Here is a 24,715-nt window from a genome sequence, read left to right as displayed (position 1 = left end):
TCTAGTCTTTCCCCCATTCCTAGATATGTCTTTACCGTGGGGCTAAATGACAAAGGTGTCATCAACTTACCGTAACCAGCAAGTGGGTTTGAGATTTGATGAGGACAGGGCTGTTGTTTCGAAATGTTCCATGAAGATATCAGCTATTACGGTAGAGAGGACGATTCCATTTGGGCACCTTTGATTTGACGATAGAAATGATTTTGGAATGAAAAGTATGTATTAGACATGCAGTGTTTTATAAGAGATAATGTATCTTGGGGGATTTGATGTTTAGAGACAAACATGGAAATTGTTTCATCGATAGGTATGTTGGTGAATAAAGAAACAATGCCAATTATGATGGATTTGGTCGTTTTTTCTAGATAGGTGGTGGGATCGTTTGGGACGCGTTTGTCTTCTGTGGAATTGAGAAGTTCGAACATTTTGCCGAAATAATTAGAAGAGTTGAGAATGAAGTGGCATTACATTTGTATGGAAGGATGACAATGTTAGGGGTGTTATAAAGTTCCTTGAGGGCCAGTCTTTCTGAAAAACTGATACTTGATAGTGGGAGTTTGGAAGTACGGAGAATTCTGGCGACATTTTGTCTGGCAACTTCGGCTTGGTCAAAAGGAAGATGAGAAATAGCTTCTTCAGTTTGACAAATAATTTTCTCAGTTAGCATGGAAATAGGAGTGACAAAAAAATTGAAGCCTTTTGACAGAACTTTCGTAGCTGAATCGGATATGTGAATATCTGAGAAATTGCGAACAACAGTAGAAGGTTGTTGATTCGAAATGGGCTGTGGATTTTGCTGAGAGATAAGTTGGTACAGTTTGCGTTTCTGGGTTTGAGTTTTGTTGTCAGAAATGTATTGGGTTTTTTGGTGCGATCGAAAGTGTCCCATAATAGTAGATGGAGATTAAAAGAGATGTCATGGAAGGTTTTGAAAAGTTGAGAGTTTGTTGCATCTAAGTTGCGTCGGGTGGAATGAATTTAATTTCGAAGAAGTGAAAAACCAGTTTCTCTAAGAATTTTAAAAATTGATGAATGTTTAGTGTGATGTTTAATTTGAAGAGGTTTTGGAATGACTTGATGGTCACAACACGATTTAAGGAAAGCAAGGTCACAGAGAAGATGGTACTTGCGTGTTAGAAGATTGGAAAAAGATTTAGTAAAAATGAAAAATGCCCATCGTAGAGACGAATAAAATGTTCGGATAAATGTCAGGTAAATGAAAATTAATAAGTTCTCTACTTTACGCAAATATTAAATTTTCTTTTTATCCTTGTATTATTATATCGGATACAGATCTGCTATTGAATTAATTATTATAAATATATTATTCTAGAATAAAAAAATATTTACTTTGTTTTGCAATTTTTTATTAACATATATTTTATAAGCTGATAAAATCCATTGTTTTCGAAATCATATTTTTATTAATATAGATCAAACCAGATATTTTTGTGGTTATTGTCCACATAATGTGTATTGTTGAAATTATTGTAGGAATAAACGTATTGTTTACATCCATAATAAAAATTTAAAACAGTAACATTCCTTAATCTCTCACGATTTAAAAACTTTTACGTTTTGATCTTTTTAATAAATTAAAGATGACGAAGATAAATAACAGGAATCTTTAAAAGCTCATGATTGAACATAAAAGATAATTTTACCATAAAAATTTAAACTCTATCTATCTCTATCTCTATCTATCAATTTATTCAATTTATATAGAAATTTCTATATATATATATATATATATATATATATATATATATATATATATATATATATATATATATATAGAAATATTAGGAATAACGGAAACGAAAATGGAAGGAAGAGGTTTTAAGAAGATACACAAAGGATATTGGTTATTTTGGGTAGGAGCTGATGTAAAGGAGAGAGCAAAAGAAGTCGTAGGGATAATAATTGCACCGAATAGACTACAATACGTTATATAAGAAACATATGTTAACCAGAGAATATTATCGCTGAAAATGAAACTGATAGACGAGGAATTATGGACAATAATAACAGTCTACGGAGTAAATGAAGATGCAAAAAAGGAAGAGAAGGATAAATTTTTCGAGGAGCTTCAAATGCAAATTGACAATGGGGAAGAAAATATAATTGTAATGGGAGATCTAAACGGTAGAGTCGGAAATAATATCAATGGAATTGAGGAATGCATGGGAAAAGAAGGAGAAGAAATACTAAACAAAAATGGTGAAAGAATAATAGAAATATGTATGGAGAATAAACTTGTTATACCAAATAGAAAATTTAAACATAAAAAAGTACACAAATACACGAGAGTACAAGAAAGTAGAAATGAAAAATCAATCATAGATTACTTTTTGGTAAGTAGCAACAAATGGAAAAGAGTACAAGATACGAAAGTGAAAAGAGGCTCAAAGATTGGCAGTGATCATCATCTAGTAATAATGAGAACGAGAACAACAAAAGAAAAGGAAGAAAAGAGGAGAAAGGTAGTAAATGAAAAAGTAAAAAGCTACAAATTAAAAGAAGAAAGATATAAGAAGATATTTCAAGGAAAATTAGACAATATTTTGAAAGGTAGGGCAAAAACTGCAAGTATAGAAGAAAAGTGGGAAAATCTCAAGACAGCTTAATCATAGCTGCTGAGGAAACTTGCGGGAAGACAAAAATAGAAAATAATAGCATGAGGAGAACTGAATGGTGGACGGACGAAATACGAAGGAAAGTAAAGAACAAAAAAGAAAAATGGAAGAGATATCTAAGTACAAAGTGCCCTGAAGATTATGAGCCATATAAAGAAATAAGAAACGAGGTTAAAATAGCTGTGAAAGCAGAAAAAGAAAGGTCATGGGAAAAGTTTGGACTAAAAATGACAAATAATTTTACAGAAAACCAAAAACTCTTTTATGGCGCATTAAAACAGCTCAGACAAAAGAAAGAACACACGATGCCGAATATAAAAGACAAGAATGGAAAGGTAATAAAACCAAATAATGGAAAGATGGAGAGAACATTTCAAAGAGCTAACTCATACAGACGTAGACAACATAGTGGAGATACAAGAAATTAATGAAGAACAAAAAGTAGAACCCATAACAACAGAGGAATTAGAAAAGGCAATTGAAAGAGTTAAATTAGGCAAAGCACCAGGCAAGGATGATATCACCCCAAAAATGATCAAATTCATGGGAATAGAGGGAGTTGACAGCATGAAAGAACTAATGAATGATATCATAAAGAGAGTAGAAATGCCACAGGACTGGAAGAAAGACCTTATACTACCAATACACAAAAAGGGCGACAAGAGAAACTGTAATAATTACCGAGGTATTACTATATCAAGTATTCCTGAGAAGGTATTCGCAAGAATAAAAACCCAAATAGAACCAACTATGGAAGATACACAATGTGGATTCAGGAAGGACAGAAGCACGCAAGAGCACATATTCACAATAAGACAAATAAGTGAGAATGTAATCAATAAAAATAGAGAAATACATATATGCTTTATTGATCTAGAAAAGGCGTTTGACATAATACAAAGAAAGAACGTATGGAGGACATTAAAGGAAAGAGGAGTTGACAGGATAGCAATTGATGTAATAAAGGATATGTACAATAATAATACAAATACGGTGAGAACCAACAACGAGGAATCCGAAGAATTTACTACAAGTCAAGGCGTCAAACAGGGATGCGTATTGAGCCCACTGCTGTTCTCAGTGGTACTGGATGAAGCAATAAAGAAAGCCAAGAGAAGAATGAGAAAACCAACATAGGATACTGGCAAATAAAACAGACTCAACTATCAGAGCTTCTATTTGCAGACGACATGGTTTTGATAGCAGAAAACAGAGAAGACCTACAGAACAACCTTGAAATCCTAGAAGAAGAACTGTCAAACATAAATATGAAAATAAATACAGAGAAAACAAAAACAATGATAATTTCAAATAAGAGAAAGACACACGCAAAACAATTAAACGGAAAACAACTAGAACAAGTGGAACATTTTAAATACCTAGGAGCAATAATTAAATCAAACGGTAAACAAGACATGGAAATAAATGAGAGAATGGGACGAACAGGAAGCTTATTTAACACTATGAAAACAACATTTTCGGGGAAAAAAGAAATACCGGAGAAGGTAAAAAGGGCAGTCGTTAAATCAGTAGTTAGACCTACAATCATGTATAATAGCGAGTCATGGACATTGACTGGGAGACAAAAATCTCGAGTCAATGCTATGGAAATGAGGTTCCTGAGGAAAATAGCAAACAGAAAGAGGACAGACAAAATACGAAACGAAATAATCAGATAAAACCTAAGACTAGAACCAATAAACGAAAAAATAGTAGAGGGGCAACTAAGATGGTTCGGGCACGTGTGTAGAATGTCAAATGAAAGATTAACAAAACGAGTGTTTGAAACGAGAATGCAAGGGAAAAACAATCGAGGAAGACCAAGAGTTAGGTGGGTAGACGAAATCAGAAAAGAAGTTGAGAAGAAAGGATTGACATGGGAAAGTGCACGAAATCTAACACAAGACCGGATAGCATGGAGACAACAGTGCAAAACTTAACCCCACCAGCCTTACACCTAACGGTAGAAAGGCTTAGGACTAAGTAAGTAAGTAAGTATATCCATTTATTAGACTTAAGGCGTCCAATGAAGTCCAAGATCAGTTGGAAGACGCCAAAGCTCGAGGCTGAAAGCTGAAAGTCCTAAGGATATTATTTGACTTCTCATCCACAGAAATCGTTTGTGCAGCAGTTTTCAAACCTACAATTACTATTTTAATCTCCAATTTTCGAAAGGAGGCTACGCAATAAGAATAAGAAGAAAAAAAAAAGAAGAAGAGGGGCTAATATACCAAAGCAACCAAAAACCTAGTACTACTGAACATCAAAAAAGCACTCAACTCCTACCCATTTTTGCTACAGATGTAAATAATAATAACTCTTTAGAAACTTGCTAGAACAATGATCCCGTTAGGTTATTTTATGCAATGATTTTCTAATAATCAGGTAAAAATCCAATCTAAACACTAGCGAAATATAACTAAAGAACTCAACAAGTAAAACCACACTGTTACACTTCTATTATCACTATGACACACCGATGTCATATATACACTATTATCAAATGAAAGAAAAAAATGAAAATTTTAGTTCAAATATTATTCTCATACAGCAAGTAAGGGCTGCAGTTAATGAAGAAGAAACTTTTTAAAAATGGCTGCATCCCAAAATTTGGAATCATAAGATGCACAAATAGGATGACAAAATCAGTGACGACCAAAAAGAAACATTTTGTTATGGGAACAATGACAACAATAGCAATGACAAATTAACAGCAGTTCCTAGACCAGTATCCTTACATATAATAAAATTAATACCAAACACCAAATTAGAAGATGTAGAATCGATGATAAACTAACATTTTCCAGAAGCAAAATGTGAAAACCATAAATTAAAAGATCCAGACACTGCTGTATCTTTGAAGGTAAGTATTGACAAGTCGAATTTCAGGAGGGCTTAACCAAAAGACACCTGACCCAGCCTATCATTGATTTATAAGTTTTTTTGGCATGAAAAGGATCCTTCAAATTGAGAAATTGCTTCTTCTTTAAGTGCCGTCTCCCGATCGGAGGTTGGATATCATCATCACTATCTTTACTCTATCTACTGCTGCTCTGAAGAGTTCTATAGAACTGCATTTAAACCAGTCAAATTAGAGAATTGTTTTGATTTTTACAGACGCATTTCTTGATATTTCTATCCTTGCTCTTATTTCGGTTGTTTGATCATTATTGTCTGAAATCAAGGTTCCTAAGTATTTGTATTTTTCAAACCCTTTCTATCGGTAATGTATGTTTGTTCGTATATTTGTTTTCTTTGTTATTATCATGTATTTGGACTTTTTTATATTCATTTTTAGTCCATATTTTTCACAGAAACTGTTTGTTTTGTTTATCAGTAATTGGAGTTGTTCAGCAGAGCTTGCCATAATTACGGTGTCATCTGCATATCTTATGTTGTTAATAGATCTTCCGTTAATAATTATTTCTTCACTTTGAGATAGTAATGCTTCTTCAAAAATGGCTTCACTATATACATTAAATAGTAATGGGGACATAATACAGCCCTGCCTAACTCCTCTCCTGATTTTAATTTCTGAACTGGGTTTATTATCTAGTACGATTTGTGCTCTTTGATTCCAGTAGAGGTTTGTTATTATTCGTAAGTCCCTATGGTCTATGTTTTTTGTCTTTAGAATTTGGACTAATTTTTCATGTCTTACTTTATCAAATGCTTTTTCAAAATCAACGTAACAAACATGCATATCAACATGCATATCCATGCATCTTTGAGCTGACACATTAAAACCAAATAACGCTTCTCTGGTTCCTAGTCCGTTTCTGAACCCAAACTGACTATCAACTATTCCTTCTTCCAGTTTTTTATTTATACGACCATGTATTATTTTCAGGAATAATTTGAGAATGTGACTTATTAGTGATATTGTTCTGTATTCACTGCAATCTTTAGCGTTTGTATTTTTAGGGATAGTACAAAAAAGTAGAAGGAAAACGCGACCCAGGAAGACGAAGGATTTCCTGGCTGAAGAATCTACGGACGTGGTTCAACAGATACATATTGCCATGATGGTCACCAACATCAGCATTTTTTCTAATTTAAAAAAATTGACTTTATGACTATTAAATGAAATGATATCATATTAAAACTTTTATGTCATAGCATAGTAATTTATTTTAAAAATCAACTTGTTCCAGAATTTTGATGATTCTAGAGAGAGATAAATTATAAGAGCGGGGGAACACTTATTACACCACACTTTATAATATTTGATAACGTAGTACCACTTAATACAATAATATTTTAATTAAAATGAGGAAAATGCAAATTACGGAAATAAAGGATAATACAAAATATTTAATATTAATCTCATATCAGAAAAAAATTAAAAATATGTATATTTTTTTCTTGATAAGCAACAAGTATGTATATGCGTCAACATAATCTCAATAATAATGATCTGCGTTTTACATTAACCTATAGTTCGAAGGTATACTACATTCTTATACTATACGATAAAATTTAGTCCATAACAGTATATCTTTTAAATAGCCTTACCTTTATTTGTGCTAATAGCATTTTCCGTATTTTCTTCTTCAGAAATTATTTTAGAATTACTATTCCAATATTCGGATTGGTTTACTTGATCATCTTCTAAAACAATAATTTACAAATTAGGTTTAAATCTCGTATGGAATATTAGAGAAATTCAACGTTACCACAATATTGATAGAAATTTAATGTTTTTAACGTTTCTGCTTTAAGGTGAAAAGCAATATTGTAAAAATTCAAATATAAAACGATAAATGGCAAATAAATATTTCTATCTATCCATTTCATTATGTGTCATTTACACAATATATCTTATTTTTTAATGACTCAACGGGGGTTGCTTGAAATTGTGTCGTTGTCTGTCCTAAAACTCTTGAAGGAAAAGTCCCCGAGACTTTAAAATTAAAATATGACAATATCGTTTAGGCTTTCGCCTCTTCAAGGAATGGCTGCCCCCTTTTGTTTGTCACGGGAATCTGAATTAGGGAATTCGTAAACAATCGATGTGTTATCAAAGAAGATAGACGCTTAAGCGTCTATATTCTTTGGTGTTATGATGGTGAATTTTTATGCTAGAATGGGAAGGTAGACAGCTGACATTTATTACTCAGAAGGCGATTCTTCTGCAAATATGTTCTAAGCGTTTTTTTTTATAGGAACTGCTCTTAGATCAGCATTTTTGGCAGTTGCAGGTTGTTACTTGCGATATATTAGAGAAGTTGATTCATTAGGAAGTTCGTTGCCTGCTAAGTTTAAAGGTTTAGCTGATAGGAAGGAAACTTTGGTTTTCGAGTGCCTAGTGAGTAAATGTACTCGGCAATGGCATGTCGTTTAAAAACCTTCTTTCCTCTTTTGTTTTCGTATCATTCGATAGTTTGTAGAACGTATTTTTTGTTAAGAGTTTTAATCTTATTTTAGATGGTGGGGAGATTGGCTAGTTTGTCGATTAGTGCTGGCGGATAATACGGAAAATATTAGGATTTTTCTCTCGGTTGCCATGATTGGATTCATCAGTCTAGGAGTTGAGAACTAGGTGAATTCTGCTACTGTATTCGAATATTGGCCTGATGTATGTTTTATAAGTGTGAATAAGACAAATAGGAGTAGTTTTCGATGTCAGTGCTCCAGTTGACTGTCTTTGCAAATTTAGTCCCAAAGTAGGATACCGACGCGACGGTCTTCGAGTCCCTCTCTGTTGAACATGATGTGGTTCATCTATTCGGACGCGAACATTTGGAATGTCTAAACAATATTAACTCTGTTTTGTTGAGTTTAGAGTTACTGTTTATTTATAACACCACTTAACTATGGAGTTAAGCTGTTCTTGTGTCTTATCGAACATAGTTGTAGTATAGAGGTTCCGCGGAGAGTAGGGCCGCGTCAACATAGAGGATGATGTTTTTCGGATGTATTGTCGGGAATGGTAAAGATCACTGTTATACACTGGATACCCAATACACGCTAGCATTGAGCCCTGTGGGATTCCTGGTTGAGGAGTGACGGGCGTTGAGAGCTTATCAGCAACTTTAACACGGATAGTCCAAGCATAGACGTAGGAGTCGATTATTTTCAGGAAAAGAATTGGTACTAATGCTTAAACCTAAGGATCCTCTAGTAGATCTTGCCTAGAGTACTAAGGAGCGAAATTGGTCTCTATGATTCAGTGCTGCTGGTGGGTTTTCATTTGTATTTTAACCTAGGCTACACGACGGTATCTCCTGACGATGTCCATATCTACTTGGGCCACTACCTCGTGATAATTGAGCCTTATATAGAGGTATAGGTTATGGAGGAGATTGTCTATTCTCTGCTAGGTTTCTATTCGTAATTGCTGTTACAAGTTTGGGTTTTCAGGAATTTAAAATGTGACTGGGTGTAAATTTTTAAAAGTTTCAGACTTATCTAGTGAGTTGGTTAAGACGGTTAAGTTTAAAGCGAGAGTACTGTTTAATTTGTTGTCTAGTTAGGAATTTCAATTTTTGCCAGAATTTGCCCCCGTCCCGGTAGTCCAGACCAGTTGCAAACCGCCTCGAGATGCGGTTGTATTCTGTTTTCATGAGAGTGTTTCGGAATCTTTTACATTCTCTGATAAGCCTGCGCTTAGTTTGGAATTTTAGTAAGGATTCTTGATAGTAGACTTGGCGTAACGATGTTATATTTCGTATCTGGGATTGATATGTTTGAAGTTTCTTGTAGAAGACTTTCGATTTAGGAAATAATTATGTCTACCAATTTGACTGACATCATATTTCCTAACTCTGGAAGGTTTTGGGAGATGTGCTTAATTCGCATTTCTGTAATCTCTTCTACAGGTATAGGGTAGTCTTTATCTAGGGGCTTAAACTTCTAATTTAACTAGAGTAGAAAATGATCTGACATGATTGAGTCACCTATGAAGCAGTTATCCACAAACTTATTCATAGTGCTTTCTGTGCATAGGATTTGGTCGTTGATAGCCATTTGAACGTGACTAAAAACGTTATATTAGTGTTGGTGATTCTGTAGATAGGCAGATCTAGAAGAAGGTCTAATAGGTGTCACCGAATTGGTTGTGTCTGTCTACTGTTACGACGTCTAAATAAGGAGTTAGAAATTATGAACAGCATAAAAAGAAGAAAACTAGAATATTTGGGTCACATAACCAGAGGAGAAAAATATGAGCTGCTGAGAAATATTATGCAAAGAAGGATCCAAGGAAGAAGAAGCATAGGAAGAAGACGCATCTCCTGGCTGAAGAACCTTAGAGAATGGTTTAACTGTAGTTCACTACAACTTTTCAGAGCAGCAGCCAACAAAGTGATCATAGCCGTTATGATATCCAACCTCCGATAGGAGATGGAACTTTAAGAAGTAGAAGTCTACTGTTTAGATCGCTAGTTAGAATTGTTTTGTTGAGTGTAGAGCACTGCCAATGGGAAATTTAGAGAGGGGTTCGTCTGGATGTTTATAGTAACAGATTACTGTGGTGGTGATGTTTCCTTATTAACTGCCAGATAGTCGATATCGGGAATTTGAAATTCTGAAGGGGTTATGTGAGGTAAGGTAGGTCTTTGCAAATTCTGAGGCTATTTTAGTGACAGACTTGGCTTTTACGTTTATGATACACTGTGTAATTAGCGAAGTTTAGTATGAATTTGAGTTTGGTGTCGGTTAAGGATAGAGTTTGAATGTCGTAATTGTGGAGATGTTTTATCACTTGACGTTTTCTTCTAACTTATGGTTTCTATCTGCTAGTTTGTTCTTTGTCTGGTGTTAGTTTTTGTGTAAATGTATTTCATGGATATAACATATACTTGGGCAAAAACTGTGCTCGATATCTGCCCTTTATTTATAACGAAGAAAAATATCGAATTCTTCAACTTTTTATGCAGGGTAAAGTATTTGGCAGAAGAGGACCGGGACGCCGTCGTATCTCGTGGTTGAAAAATCTCCGACAATGGTTTGGGATGACCTCAGCGGAGCTGTTTCGCAGAGCAGTCAACAAAACCATGATAGCCTTGATGATCGCCAACATCCGGACCGGATAAGGCACTGAAGAAGAAGAAGAATTTATAAAGTTTAATATAAGTCTTAATAATCTATAACTGGTCTCTTATGTCCAACAGCTCTGTCTGTATGTAATGTAGTATCCCAGCACAGTTTAACGTGGTTGTTTTGTAATATTGTTTGTGGTTGATATTTGTAATATGTAGGGTATTCTGTAATGATATTGTGTTTTAGTGCTATTACTTGGTGAATTACTTTAGCTGTTATATTATGCCTATCTGTATAGTCTGTACTAGCGAGGAGTTTTGCATTAGCTAGTGATGTGTACAATTTCTCTGAAAATTGGTGACATCTTCTCTATTTGTCTTTTAGTATAATAGAGTCTTTTAAGATATGTTTCATTTTATTTTTAGTTGCTATTACTTGGTCTTGGATTACTATTGTAGTTTCTTCTATTTCTGATTGTATTTCTGCTTTTGTTAGTGTTTTTGTTCTGTGTTTTATTGCATATCCTTGTTGTGTTTTGTTAAGTGATTGTACAAGTGGATTCAGACATTTGCAGAATTATAGCGCACTTAAAAAATCTCCTTGGAATATTCCCCTTCTTATGTGTATTTCTTCTGTTTCTATTTGTTATATAGGACCGGTGTGGAGATGTATTTTTGTTCTCCATCAGTTCATTACGTGTGTCCAGATTTAATGCCGTTATGGATGTCAAGCCCAAGACGTGTGTGTGTTACGTGTGTTATTATTATTATTATCTAGAAATTTAGCCGATGGGCCTCTCTCTTAACAATACTGGATCCGCCGCTGGCTACAGCGTCTATCTGGTGGTCTACTGTTGTTTTCAATAGATTCCTGTCAAATACGACTTATTATTATTTTATATTATAACCAATGAACCATATAACCATTTTAACACAAAATACATTGATAATCTTATAATATATGCTATTATTGCAACTGATATATTAAAGTGTTCTAAATCAAGAGAATATAACAGCCAACTGCGTGAATAATCACATACTGTAATCATTTGACCCTAACAAATTTTAAACAATTTTCTAGTCTAGTAACAATAATAACAAACAGTAAAACATACTGACAACGACGAATTTTAATGTTTCTTGATAACATTAAAATGACTCAATTATTGTAGCAAACAATAAACTATAAATATAATGCCTGTAAACGTCAAAATATTTTTTGGTTTAAACCCTAACTGAAAGTGGCATTCCGGTTGGTTGTGATGGAACTTCAAATTAGCCATTTTTTGCTACCTAAATTTTGCGTCTTATTGCATAATAACACAATGCACCATATCGCGCAAAATACCCGAAAACACGTCTCTGTCAAAAGCTTGCCAATTTTATTAATGCCAGTTCTTTATATTCTGTAGCCACGATATTCGTCTGCAACCTACTCCTTTCCTGCCCTTAATCTTTCCTTGGATAATTAGTTTTGGAACTGCGTATTTTGTCCTCTCAGAATATGGTCCAGGTATCCAATTTTTCGTACCTGGATCAAGGTGAGTAACTCTCTCTCAGTATTTGCCCTTCTTAAGACTTCCTCATTTCTATCATCATTTCAAAGTATTTGAATGTTTTCACTTGCTTGATTTGAGCAGTATTTACTTGCAGTTGTACTCTTAAAAGTACGTTTGTTGTTACTGCCATGCATTTAGTTTTTCTAGCATTTATCTTTAAGCCATATATTTTGCCTACGGTATTTATTTTATTAGAATTTCCACATGTCCACATGAATGCTAAATTGAAGTTACGAATGACAGGCGCTGAGCCCCGACTGAAATCTCATTGAGTACTTCTTGTACTAAATACGTGGGATATTCTTCACTGATCCAGTCTTCTGGCTACCCCATAGACCAATCAGTTCGTCACTGATGATTTTTTTAAACTCGAATGCAATTAATGTAGAAGGTGTTGTACACATGATGTTAATTTATTGACACATAACCGCTTGTCATAATTCTATGATATTCAGAGGCTATCATAGATCTCTCCCCGCTGGAATTATTTATTTTGGAGGCAGCGTTTATGACCATCCTGAGACTTGAAGCAAACGATACATGGGGGCATTATACTTGGGGTATCCATCTTTCAGATGAACTCAGATATGATGACACCAAAACTAAACTTCACTGAGAAGATTTATACAATTATATCGCCTAGAGAACAAGAATTCCCAAATATTAATGAGGAATTATTATTATTTACCTAATGGATATAAAACTACACCTATGGTCCCGGTGTTGGATACTGGACCAGGCTACAAAGGCAAAGAGAATCAACATTTATACAGCTAGCCAAGCAGCTATTCTGGCCATAAAGAATCCAATCACCAAATCAAAACTGGTGGGGAATTGCAACGATCTTCTCAATAACCTTCTTTCTTCTTTAGATGCAAATCCACTAATGGATGTTAGCGATCACATTTTCCATTAATTCTCTATTTCTTGCAATATGTATCAGAGATTGTATGTCGTTAATCCCTGTCCATTGCCTTATGTTTCGGAGCCAGGACATTTTCTTGCGTCCCATTCCTCTCTTGCCTTCAATTTTACCCTCGATTATAAGTTGGAGGAACTGGTATTTTTCATTTCGCATGATGTGACCTAGATACGCCGTTTTCCTTTTCTTGATGGTTTCGAAAAGTTGGCGTTCTTGGTTTATTCTTTTAAGGACATCTATATTTGTGATTTTCGCTGTTCATGGTATTTTTAGGATACGGCGATAGAGCCACATTTCGAAAGCTTCTAATCTGTTTATATCCCTCGTTTTGAGTGTCCAGCCCTCTACGCCATATAGCAGCACTGACCACACGTAGCACTTAGTAAACCTTAGTCTCAGTTGAAGATCGAACTCTGAACAAGTCAGTACCTTCTTGAATTTTACGAAAGCTTGTCGAGCTTGCTCAATGCGACATTTTACTTCCCTGTCCGATGCCCAGTCTTCAAAAAGCCACGATCCCAGGTATTTAAATTTACTCACTCTTTCAATGGACTCAATAACCTGGTAAAAGAAAATAAAATATGTGCAATACAAGTGCAGGGTTACTAAGATAAGCATAGGAACTAACGAGCAGATTTATTGACAAAATAAAGCTCGGGAGAAACCTTTGTTGTGTGTCGAATCACCAAAGATGCAGTAAAAAACGAGGTTTAGAAGTGGCTGATAATGAATCATCAAAAGAGCAAACTAAAGGGCAAATCCAGACTATGAAAATAGTCAAGAATATTGATAAAAAACTAGGACAGTCTGATGAACATCAATAAAAGAGAGATCAAAACGGTCGCCCAAATTTTACTTCTTGTACTTAACGATATGCCATTGCAATGTGCTAATGATATGAGGCAGGAATTCAGTGGTCAACTAAGGAATAGTGAAACGGTGAATGGTTGAATAACATTAGATATGCAGATGACACTATAGTTTTTGCCGATAATCTGAATGACTTACAGATATTAACAAATCGCATAACAGAAGTCAGCAACAGATACGGACTAGCTCTTAACATAAAGAAAACCAAATTTATGACAATTAGTAAAAAACCAATACTAAACGCTCAACTTACAATCAACCAACAGAATATCGAAAGAGTCGAGCAATATACATATCTAGGCACCAATTTAAATAGCCAATGGGACCACTCAACAGAAATTAAACAGCGAATAATAAAAGCAAAAGCAGCATTCGTTAGAATGAGAACTATTTTCAACAGTCGAGACATATCATTAAAAACAAAATGCCGTCTATTGAACTGCTACATATTCACAGTTCTGCTCTACGGAATGGAAGCATGGACACTGACTGTTGCATCTATGAATCGGCTCGAAGCTTTCGAAATGTGGTGTTATAGGCGCATCTTACGTATATCCTGGGTTGACAGAGTTACTAATGTGGAGGTCCTGCGTAGAATGGGGAAAGAATGTGAAATTCTCATGACCGTCAAAACTAAAAAGTTGGAATATCTAGGTCATGTAATGAGAAATCAAGAACGTTACGGCCTTCTCCAGCTGATTCTCCAAGGGAAAGTAAATGGTAAGAGGGGACCGGGAAGAAGACGCATTTCCTGGCTTCAAAATTTGCGAAAGTGGTATAACACGACTACCACTGAACTGTTCCGCGCTGCAATAAGCAAAGTGAAGATAGCCGTGATGATCGCCAACGTCCGGAACGGATAGGCACTTTAAGAAGAAGAAGAACTAAGGATTGAATCAAAAGTGATCCTTTTAACTACCAATGAAAAAACCGTTATCCTTCGTTAAGGACATAGGACTTATTGGAGTTTAATGAAAAAAAAACAGGGCTTGGCATAAAGATTTTATGACCAAGTACCAGAGATCAACGCCTGAACTAAGAAAAAAAAAAAGAATTCTATGATACAGAGGATAGACATTTTTAACAGCTTAAAGTGTTTTAATTCGAGACAGATTTTTGTTATAAAATTATTTAGCAAAATTATAAGTCTATCAAAACTGACTGAATATATTTTTATAGCAACTTTGTCAAAAAACTTTCCAGCTCCGAAAAAATCTGTTCCCCTAATTTTGTGCAGCATTGTAGTTTTCTGTTCACAAGTAGATAATAAGGTTAATTTGCTTGGTAAAAAATTGCTTCGTAAATCATTTCTGCTGTAGTGAATAAATTCTAAATTTAATTAATTGAAAAACAGCAGATAGGAGATTATAAAACATCTTTAATGAAAACATATAAATAAAGTAGTTTATATTAGAAAAATCTAAATAGCATAGTTTGGAGCATTTTTGGATTTTAATTATCGTCCTTAAATCAATTATTTTGTTATTTCAGTTCTGGTAAGTATTCAGATAAATTAATCGAAGCTTTAAATTTCTGTCTCTGGAATTGATCATTGATAGTACTATAAGGTCACTGCCTGGAACCTACTTAGAAAACAGAAAACAGCCTTTAATATCAAAGCAACTAACTCTTCATTACCAAACCCAGAATAAATTGCGAAACGAATTGCCCAACTCTCCAAACCAGTGATAGAAAATGTTCATAAAAGAGAAGTACGGCTGGATTTATGCCAGGAAGGAACTGCCTTGATCAAGTTCTTTCTCTAACAATATTGTTCTGAAGCTATTTTCTTGTGGCATTTTAAATTAATTAATATTTAAATGGGAATAAGCCACAATTAAAGGTTAAAATACATTTATTGACGTTTCAATTTCCACTTCGGAAATCGTTCTCAAAATACAAACTAATGTTTGTATTTTGAGAACGATTTCCGAAGTGGAAATTGAAACGTCAATAAATGTATTTTAACCTTTAATTGTGGCTTATTCCCATTTAAATATTAATTAATTCTCTAACAATATTTATTAAAAATGGCTTCCAAAAGAAAATTAAAATGGTAGTAGCTTTCATTGATCTGACTTGATCTGACACGGTATGAAAAAAACGCCTACTAGTTAAATTGTACCAGATGGTACCATGCAAATTATTTAATAACCTAGTAAATCAAATGCAGTGCAACAGATCATTTACACTTAGTGGTAATGGGAAAACTAGTAAATTTCAAAGTTTACAGAACAGCTTACCTCAAGGGTTGATTCTATTGCTGCTCTTGTCCAACTCACCAAATCACGCACATATTCTTGCCTCTCATGCAAATTTATTTATGCATATGACATGGCTTTATACAAGAAAGCAGCATCAAGAACGTCCAAGATATTGTAAAAGGCCACTTAAATATTATTAACACGTTTTTTTTTTAAATGTGGCCTAAATAGTCGTGAAGTAAACCACAGACCAAACAGAAAGTAAAGGAGTTATTCTAAAACATAACCCAAATCCAAAATATTTTAGTATAACTAGATCGTACACTTTCAAGTAACACTTACATAAAACTGCAGCTAAAGTAAAGACTCTTTATAAGCTTGCAAACACTTCTTTCGGAGCCAATGCAGACAAAATCAGGACAAGTTCTGTTGCATTAGTCTATTCAACAGACGAATATTGTGCTCCAGTTTGGCTAAACAGTCACCACACCAACATTCTAGATGCACAAATCAAACCAGGAGATATATTACGCGGACCATAAAGAGTAAGCCAACTCAATGGGTTCCTATTTTAAGCAACATTACACCACCCAAAACACGACGGTTAGCTGCCCTTAAAGCTTAATACCAGAAATGTCAAAGAAATTCATCACTGCCAATAAAACCAACATCTACCAGCTAAATCAGGACTAACTGCAGCTTAGATCTCTTAACCCGCCAACAACAGCTAACAAACTTCCAAACAATTTCACAATCCATGAGCACTGGATAGGCTAACGGAACGAAGAAGTGAACCACACGGTTAATAGAAAATTCTACAGTCAAATTCAACGCTTTCTCTCTTTCGCACCGAGAATCGAGTAATCTGAACCAAATCAGAGTAGGCCATGGAGTATGCAATAAATCCAGTGGGGAAATGCAGACAGCCCCTATATGACAAATGCAACGCTCTGAACAAACAGTCTACCATATCACTCAAGAATGTTCAGCCACACGATTCGAAGGTAGTTTAAATGAAAAATCCACTAACGTTGGCTGCATCAACTATGTTGGAAAATCAATTTGTTTTGGATGAGAAAATTTTCTTTCAGCCGATAGAATATTCAGATGATTGACAATAACAATTAAAACGGTATTGGCTACCTCACATTTTTGGAGCCAATTATCTGTTCAAAGTTTTTGTTATTAATATATTTCTGATGGGTACTCCTAATAGGTAATGAAACCAAATAAATTCGTCTTTCCATCGACAAGACTTTTCTTTGTATCTTAAAGTTGCTTATTTAATATATTTAGTTTTTCAACGATATCGTCTAAATAATTCATAAATGATTTACCATCAATTGTTAACAGATACTTCATTTTACGTTTATCGCTTAAAAAATCATTAAGAGTATTAAACAGTTCCATAAATATTTTCAAACAGTTCCCTTTACATTGCCATCTCACGTCAGTATGAAGTAAAAGTCTCACGTGGTCTTTATTTTGATCTTCACAAAATAGCTTGAAGGGACGCTCACATATGACATTAGCTTTAATATCGTTAACACACTTTATTACTGAATGTAGTACTTTCTTTAGAACAGCCGATATGTTTTATTTAACACGTTTTTATATGATAAACAGAATGCACAAGAATCATTTCTGGATTCTGGATTGCACATCATATTAGGAGCACCATCTGCAACACAAGATGTTATATTTTTATTTACATCTTAGTAGTTTTTCATCACCATCATCATTCTGGCTTTACAACCCTGCGTGGGTCCTAGCCTCCTCAAGCATTTCTCTCCAATCGTCCCTATCCACCGCTTTTTTCCGCCAAGCACGTATTCCCATATTTCTCGTGTCTTCATCGATGTTATAAAGGAACCTTGTGGTGGGTCTTCATCTTATTCTCTGACTAATGGGTCTATCAAGAATCATTTTTCTAGCTAAGTTTTTTTGTTCATTACCCTATCCAACTCAGACGTCCTATCTTAATATGTTTTACGATATCTTTTAATAGTTTTTAGATAAGTAGTTTTTCACCAATATCAATACAACATCAATACTAGGCTTACCACAATCGTCAACCAAAATATATTGAGGTACTTTAAACACATTACCAGACGAATGGAAGGCATGAAGAGGTTGATGGTTGAAGGCAAGGTAGATGGTAAAAGAACCCGAGGAAGATCGCCACTCCGATGGTCAGACCAAATAAAGTACGCTACCGGTTACTCTCTGTCTGAGGCAGCACACCGCGCCCAAGAGAGAGAAGAATGGACAACATCCATTCGTCAAATACCATAACGTCATCACATCCTTACGAAGGATAAAGGAGAGAGGAGGAGTTTTTCACCTAATTATATATATTTTTGGAGGTAGTGGTGCTTTCTAATCTTTTACAGAACAACATTTCTTCAGCAAAATGTCCTTTATCAATATATCCTACGTATGTTATCAATACTGCCTCACTGGCTCTCAAAGTAGATTCATCCATTTACACTGAGAAATTTATTCTTTTCAGCTTTTCAACAAGTACTTTTTCAATATCTTCACTCATTTCATCTATTCTTCTGCTAACAGTATTGTTATAAATACTGAGTAGTATCGCTTTTACATATTTGAAAATTGAAAAGACTTATATGTTTTTGTATACAATTATGACAAATGAAAGAATGGAAAAGAAAAGTAAAAAAGTATTGTAGAAGTGTGAAATTTTTTTTTAATTTCTATAATTGGTTTCAAATGAGTGTAGAGTAATAAATCATGAAGTGTCATAAAATTTGCCTGAATTTCGGTGTTGTCATGGGCGTAGGCAAATGGACGGATGTCAACTTCGTCGTCAAAAATTGATGTACCTCAAAATATCATATTTTGGATATTTTGTGATAACCAATTTTATTTAATTTTTCGATTAACTTATTCTTCAAACTCGTATTCCATTATATGGTCATTAAAGCTAATTACATTTTTATTTATAAAAACAAATTCACTTCCTTACTGAACGAATAAAAGCATTAGAAGAAACTGATAAGGGTATGACGCACCTCCTAATATTACTAAGAACTAAAATAAATCAACATGAAGACTAATAACGCGTAATGAGGTTTTACTTACACTTTCATTATAATCCCTCTTTTATTTTATTATTATCATTCGACATTCGACATTCGAGTTAGTAATTGTTACTACACCAATTAAACGTACAGTAATATTGTGATATAGAAATAGTGAAAAAGTTATAAAATGGCGACATTTACTCCAAAGAAAAGAGGTGTAAAAAATTCTCCGCTATCTGTTAGTGAAAAAGTTATAATTTTAAATGTATATGATTGCATAAAACACGATCACCCTAGTTTGTCTGTGCAAGAAAGTGTTGAGCGATGTGCCCGAATGACTGGAATTGGACAGTCCACGATTTTTAAATTATTGCGAGAAAGAAAGATATCAGGCCAGTTAAGTCCATGCAAGAGAAAATCAGGAAGACCAATAAAAATCTTAGGTGAAGACACCAAACGTGACATTCGAAGAAAAGTTCATTCGTTTTATTTTAAAAAGGAAATACCCACCCTTGACAAAATACTAATGGAGATAAGCCAAGATAACGATATTCCTTTGATATCCAGAAAACTTTTATGGAAAACTTTAAAAAGTATGAATTTTTCCTGGGAAAAGCACAATCGAAAGGCACTATTACTGGAAAGTGATGAAATCATTTGCTGGAGACGAAAATATTTGAGAACTATAAAACAGTACCGCAGAGAGCACAAGAAAATTTTTTATCTTGATGAGACGTGGATAAACGAAGGTTATATAGTCCAAAAAATGTGGCAAGATAAAAATGTAACAAGTGCTCGCCAAGCTTTCATAGAAGGCCTTTCGACGGGTATTAAAGTGCCTTCGGGAAAAGGGAAGAGGCTTATAATTGCTCACATTGGAAGCGAAGAAGGATTTTTAAAAGAAGGTTTGTTAAGCTTTGAGTCGTGTCGGACGGGAGATTATCATGAGGACATGAATTCGGATGTCTTCGAAGACTACTTCGGGGAAATGTTAAAATTTCTTCCAGCTGATTCGGTCGTGGTTATGGATAATGCAAGCTACCATTCAAGGCGCATAGAGAAGGTACCAATTTCAGCTTGGAGAAAGCAAGAAATTGTTAACTGGCTGTCAAATAAAGGTATTCAGTTTGAGACGAATTCAATAAAGAAGGAACTACTAGCCGTAGTAAAACAACATAAATCTCGCTTCATAAAATATGCCGTAGAAGATGTAGCAGAAAAGTATAAAGTAACTGTGCTACGCCTACCGCCATATCATTGCGAATTAAATCCCATAGAACTTATATGGGCACAAATTAAAGGATATGTTGCAAGGCACAATACCACATTTAAAATGAAAGATGTCAAGGTATTGTTTGATCAAGCCATTATGGAAATCACATCAGAAAACTGGCAAAAAGCAATCCAGCATGTTTTAAAAGAGGAAGATAAAATGTGGGAACTGGACAACTTGGTCGATCAGGTGGTTGACCCTATAATTATAACACCAGGGGATGATGACAGTTCTTCGGATGAAGACTATAGTGATGTAGAATTGTAATAACGTATCCAGTAAAGTTTTTGTAGTTTTTGTGAATAAATTGATTTAAACTCCCCACAAGTGTTTCAATATGTAAAGTTCATTCGTGTGTGTTTGTGAGTATTTCCCGATTTCGGTTCGTATATATTTTATTGTTACATTTTATATTTTTTTAATAACACTGTTCTGCTGTATTACATTTTTATTTCCTTTAATATGATTTTTAAGAATGCATATTCTTTTGTCAATTAACCCACTAGCGCGCCTCTGGCTCAGTGTTTATCTGTCGATAACAATGGACTAATCCCTTAAAACAGGGTGATACCTACCTGCTCTTTATGAAACGACAGAATTTTGCAATGCGGACGGAATTTATTGACGGATTATTGACGGATTACCCTGTAGCGCTTTTGAATACTTCATGAGATTTTATTACTCTACACTCATTAGAAATAGATTATAGCTGAGTGCTCTCGGCTTACAAAATAATTTTCATGACTATGGTCAAATTTATAAAGTACCACTATTAAAGAGGTATCCGGTTGGTGGAAAAATATAAAGTTTCCTTTAAAAGTTAAAAAAAAACTTCAAATCTGACTTAATATGCCTACAAATGCGCCTCAAGATGACCTTGTATCATTGATTCGTTGATGATTTATTGATTTGTCAAGTATTGCTGGCATAAAAGTCTAAAAGGGAATTCGCTCATCGTTAACAGCAGGTGTGAACCCAAATTTTAAATATTCCTCCGAATATTTAAAACTTATCCACCACTTATTTTACTGTGGACTATAAGAAATAAATGTCATTTACTACACTGCCACCGTGAAATAATATATTTTTTCTATTTGACAAAATTGACTGGAAAATTATGCTTCTAAAATTAAAATAAATAAAAATAAAATCAAATGTTTTCCGATGATATCCATACCTACAATGTATATATTTATTAAATCAACGTGCTTTTAGAACAGTTTTGACAGACACTTATTTCAAATTAACACCAAGTTTATCAGTGGCGGATCCAGAAATTTTTGTCGGGGGGTGGGAGGGGTCATGGGTCTTGAGGGTGATTTTGATATAGGATTTACTTAGATTTTTGCACCTTTCTAAACTCACATAATCCATGACAGTAAAATCAAGTGTACCAGACTAATAAACCAAAGGAAATTTATTAAAATATAAATACTGAAAAATCAAGGACTGTTAATTTAAACTAGGTATTTTAAAGACAATTAATTTAAACCCACCTATCCTATGGCTACAAAATCAATAACAAACCAAGGATAAATAAGTATAAACTAAAGTTAAGTAATTTAACTGCAATAACTTAATGTAAGTGTAAACATTAATGAATGTATTAAACATTCCTAAACACTATCTTATCGTTGGATATCCGATATCAATTTGTAAAAACATTCATTTATTCCTTATTGCTATACGGAGTGGAAACATGGACTCCCGGAATTACAAGTATGAGGCGTATAGAAGACTTTGAAAAGTGTGTTTTTCGAAGGATGTAGAAGATTTCGTGGAAAAGAGCACGTGACCAACAACGAGGTGCTGAGAAGAATGAGGACTGAGAGAGTCCTAAGTATTGTAAACAACAGAAAAACGAGTTATCTAGGATATATTTACAGAACCGAAAAAAATAACTTTCTACGACTCATAATGGAAGAGAAAGTATAAAGAAAAAGCGGTCCAGGACGAAGAAAATGCTCCTGGGTGAAAAATGTAAGAGACTGGACAGGCATGGACACGGCTTCTATACTAAGAACAGCTCAAGATAGAGAGCAATTTGCTGTAGTTATAGCCACCCTTCCGTAACGAAGAATGAACCTTAAGAAGAAGTGTAAACATCATTTTATTCTAATCAATTTATTCAACAAAAAACATAATATAATTTAAGCATAGTTATTTCTATAATTACGCATATTAGGCTACAAGTGAGTGAAATATTATTTTACTCTTATTATTTCATCTTCAATTCAATGTCTAGTTGTTCAGCTGTTTCCTTTACTTCATAGTAAAGTTTGCTAAAAACAAAATTTACCATTTGATTTTTTATTTTGAAGAATGCACTTAGTGTCCTCTATGGCCTCAGTAGCCTTCTTCAAATCTAATTTTGGTGACTGAAGAAGACGACTAAGTGATACAGTTGTATCTAAAACATCACTAGGACAAACTACTAAAATGAGAAATTCTGGGCTCCTAATAGTTTGCATTAATGAAAATGCATCAGCTGATATTTTACTGTCCTTCCACGTAGAAATTGTTTCAAGAGCTTTGTATATTTTGATGACTGATTGCAATCTAGCATTGCATTTAAATAGCTAGGAGCAAAAGAGTTAAACTCATGTCGAGTCCACTTTCAAATTGCTCCTCTATGGGGTGTGGGCCTCGGGAAACCCTGGTCTAGTGTAATATACTGACAATACTGTGATATTTGTAGATAGGCTGATATGTATGAGCTATCAAAAATTGCTACAAAAAATTTCTGAAATATAGGTAATTTCTGGCTTTGTTTTTTTTAAACAATTCGATTAACAAAGTAGATAGTCATATCAAAATAAACAAATATCTGAGTCACATCGAAAAAGAATGGTCAATAGATAAAATTAGTTAAATTATACAAATATCTAAATGTAAATTGGGATATTACACATGAGCTTCTTCTTCTTCTTCTTAACATTGAACATTACATAGTATTCTTTATCACAATTAAATCAGTTTTGTCTCGTATCGAACTGAAGATGACTACGATTTCGAGTGCTCCACTATTATGTACTAAGCATTTTATATTATTTTTATCAACCAACGATTGAAAAACTAAATAGCACCTGCTAAAGTGTACTTACTCTGGATCCGATATATAATCACAGATAGATAGACCACAATCTACTTATCGGCAAAACAAACAAATAATTCATAGTCCAAAAACTAAGAAATATAATATTAATCAACTAAAAGACCCAAAAATAAAACTACAAAAAGCCTAAAAGAAGAAATGTAGGTCCATACAGAAACAGATAACGCAATAATATAAATTAAAAAGATACATAACAACAACATTTATTATAACCTAATAGCCAAAATCGAAATAGAAGACCAATAAACTAATAAAATCATAATAAAACGAGTAGTGCAACATATATGTATTTTATTTCCTCTGTCATTCAATATTTATGTTAGTTGAATAACTTTCGAGATGTGCTGTTATCTGTTATAGGCATTTTCTACAAAAGAAAGTCCTGCACAGAATGGAGAAAGACTGTAAAATTCTGATGACAATCAAAACTTTAAAGTTACATTATCTGAGAGTATTTGCGGAGTTCTTCCGTTTTATCTCTCCAACGAAAGGTCTATAGTAAAAGAGGAACGTCAAACAAAGTAAAGATAGCCATGATGATCTCTAACGTCCGGAACGAATAGACATTATAAGAAGAAATTTTGTATTACAGCATTTAAGCATGCGTTGGTGAGGGATCTAACAGACCCGAAACAGACCAAAAAAGATGCAAGTATATACTATCTAAAGAATTTATATACGGAATAATAAATAAAAGTCGATTTTAATTAAGAAACAGGAGATAATTTCATTACGTCGTCGTTATCTACGTCGTTAGCTACGAGTCATTCGTCGATACCGCGAAGAAGGCTACAATATCGCCTATTTAATCGCCTTAAAAGCTCTTGCAGATCGTGGTCCTCGTTTTGTCTTCCTACATGTCGGATCTGAAAATGGCTTTGTTAATGGAGCAGAACTGACTTTTTTACCATGACGGAATGGATGGTCCACTCTTTGAAAATTCGTTCAAAACATAACCTAATTCCTAATTTGCCAGAAAAAACAGTTGTGATTAAGGATAATGCTCCTTATCATAGCAGAAAATTGGGGAAAGTTCGTAACACTGCCTATAATAAAGAAGAAATAAAAACATGGTTTTTATCGAATGATATACTTATTTAAAAAAAA

General features: G+C 34.1%; 1 protein-coding gene across 5 annotated transcripts in view; it reads right to left on the bottom strand.

Moving 5' to 3' along the window:
* The window catches only part of LOC140437248 (putative inorganic phosphate cotransporter), a 90,960-nt gene that overhangs the window by 38,258 nt on the left and 27,987 nt on the right, over positions 1–24,715 (bottom strand). For 4 of the 5 annotated variants that reach the window (XM_072526654.1, XM_072526657.1, XM_072526655.1 and 1 more), the window contains exon 3: positions 7,152–7,247. In XM_072526654.1, the coding sequence (XP_072382755.1) occupies positions 7,152–7,247 (96 nt within the window). The remainder of the gene's footprint in view (positions 1–7,151; positions 7,248–24,715) is intronic. The other variant, XM_072526658.1, reaches the window with a different exon arrangement.

This window comes from Diabrotica undecimpunctata, chromosome 3 (assembly GCF_040954645.1).
Source record: "Diabrotica undecimpunctata isolate CICGRU chromosome 3, icDiaUnde3, whole genome shotgun sequence".
Taxonomy (NCBI): domain Eukaryota; kingdom Metazoa; phylum Arthropoda; class Insecta; order Coleoptera; family Chrysomelidae; genus Diabrotica; species Diabrotica undecimpunctata.
This window is presented reverse-complemented; position numbering and strand designations above follow the sequence as displayed.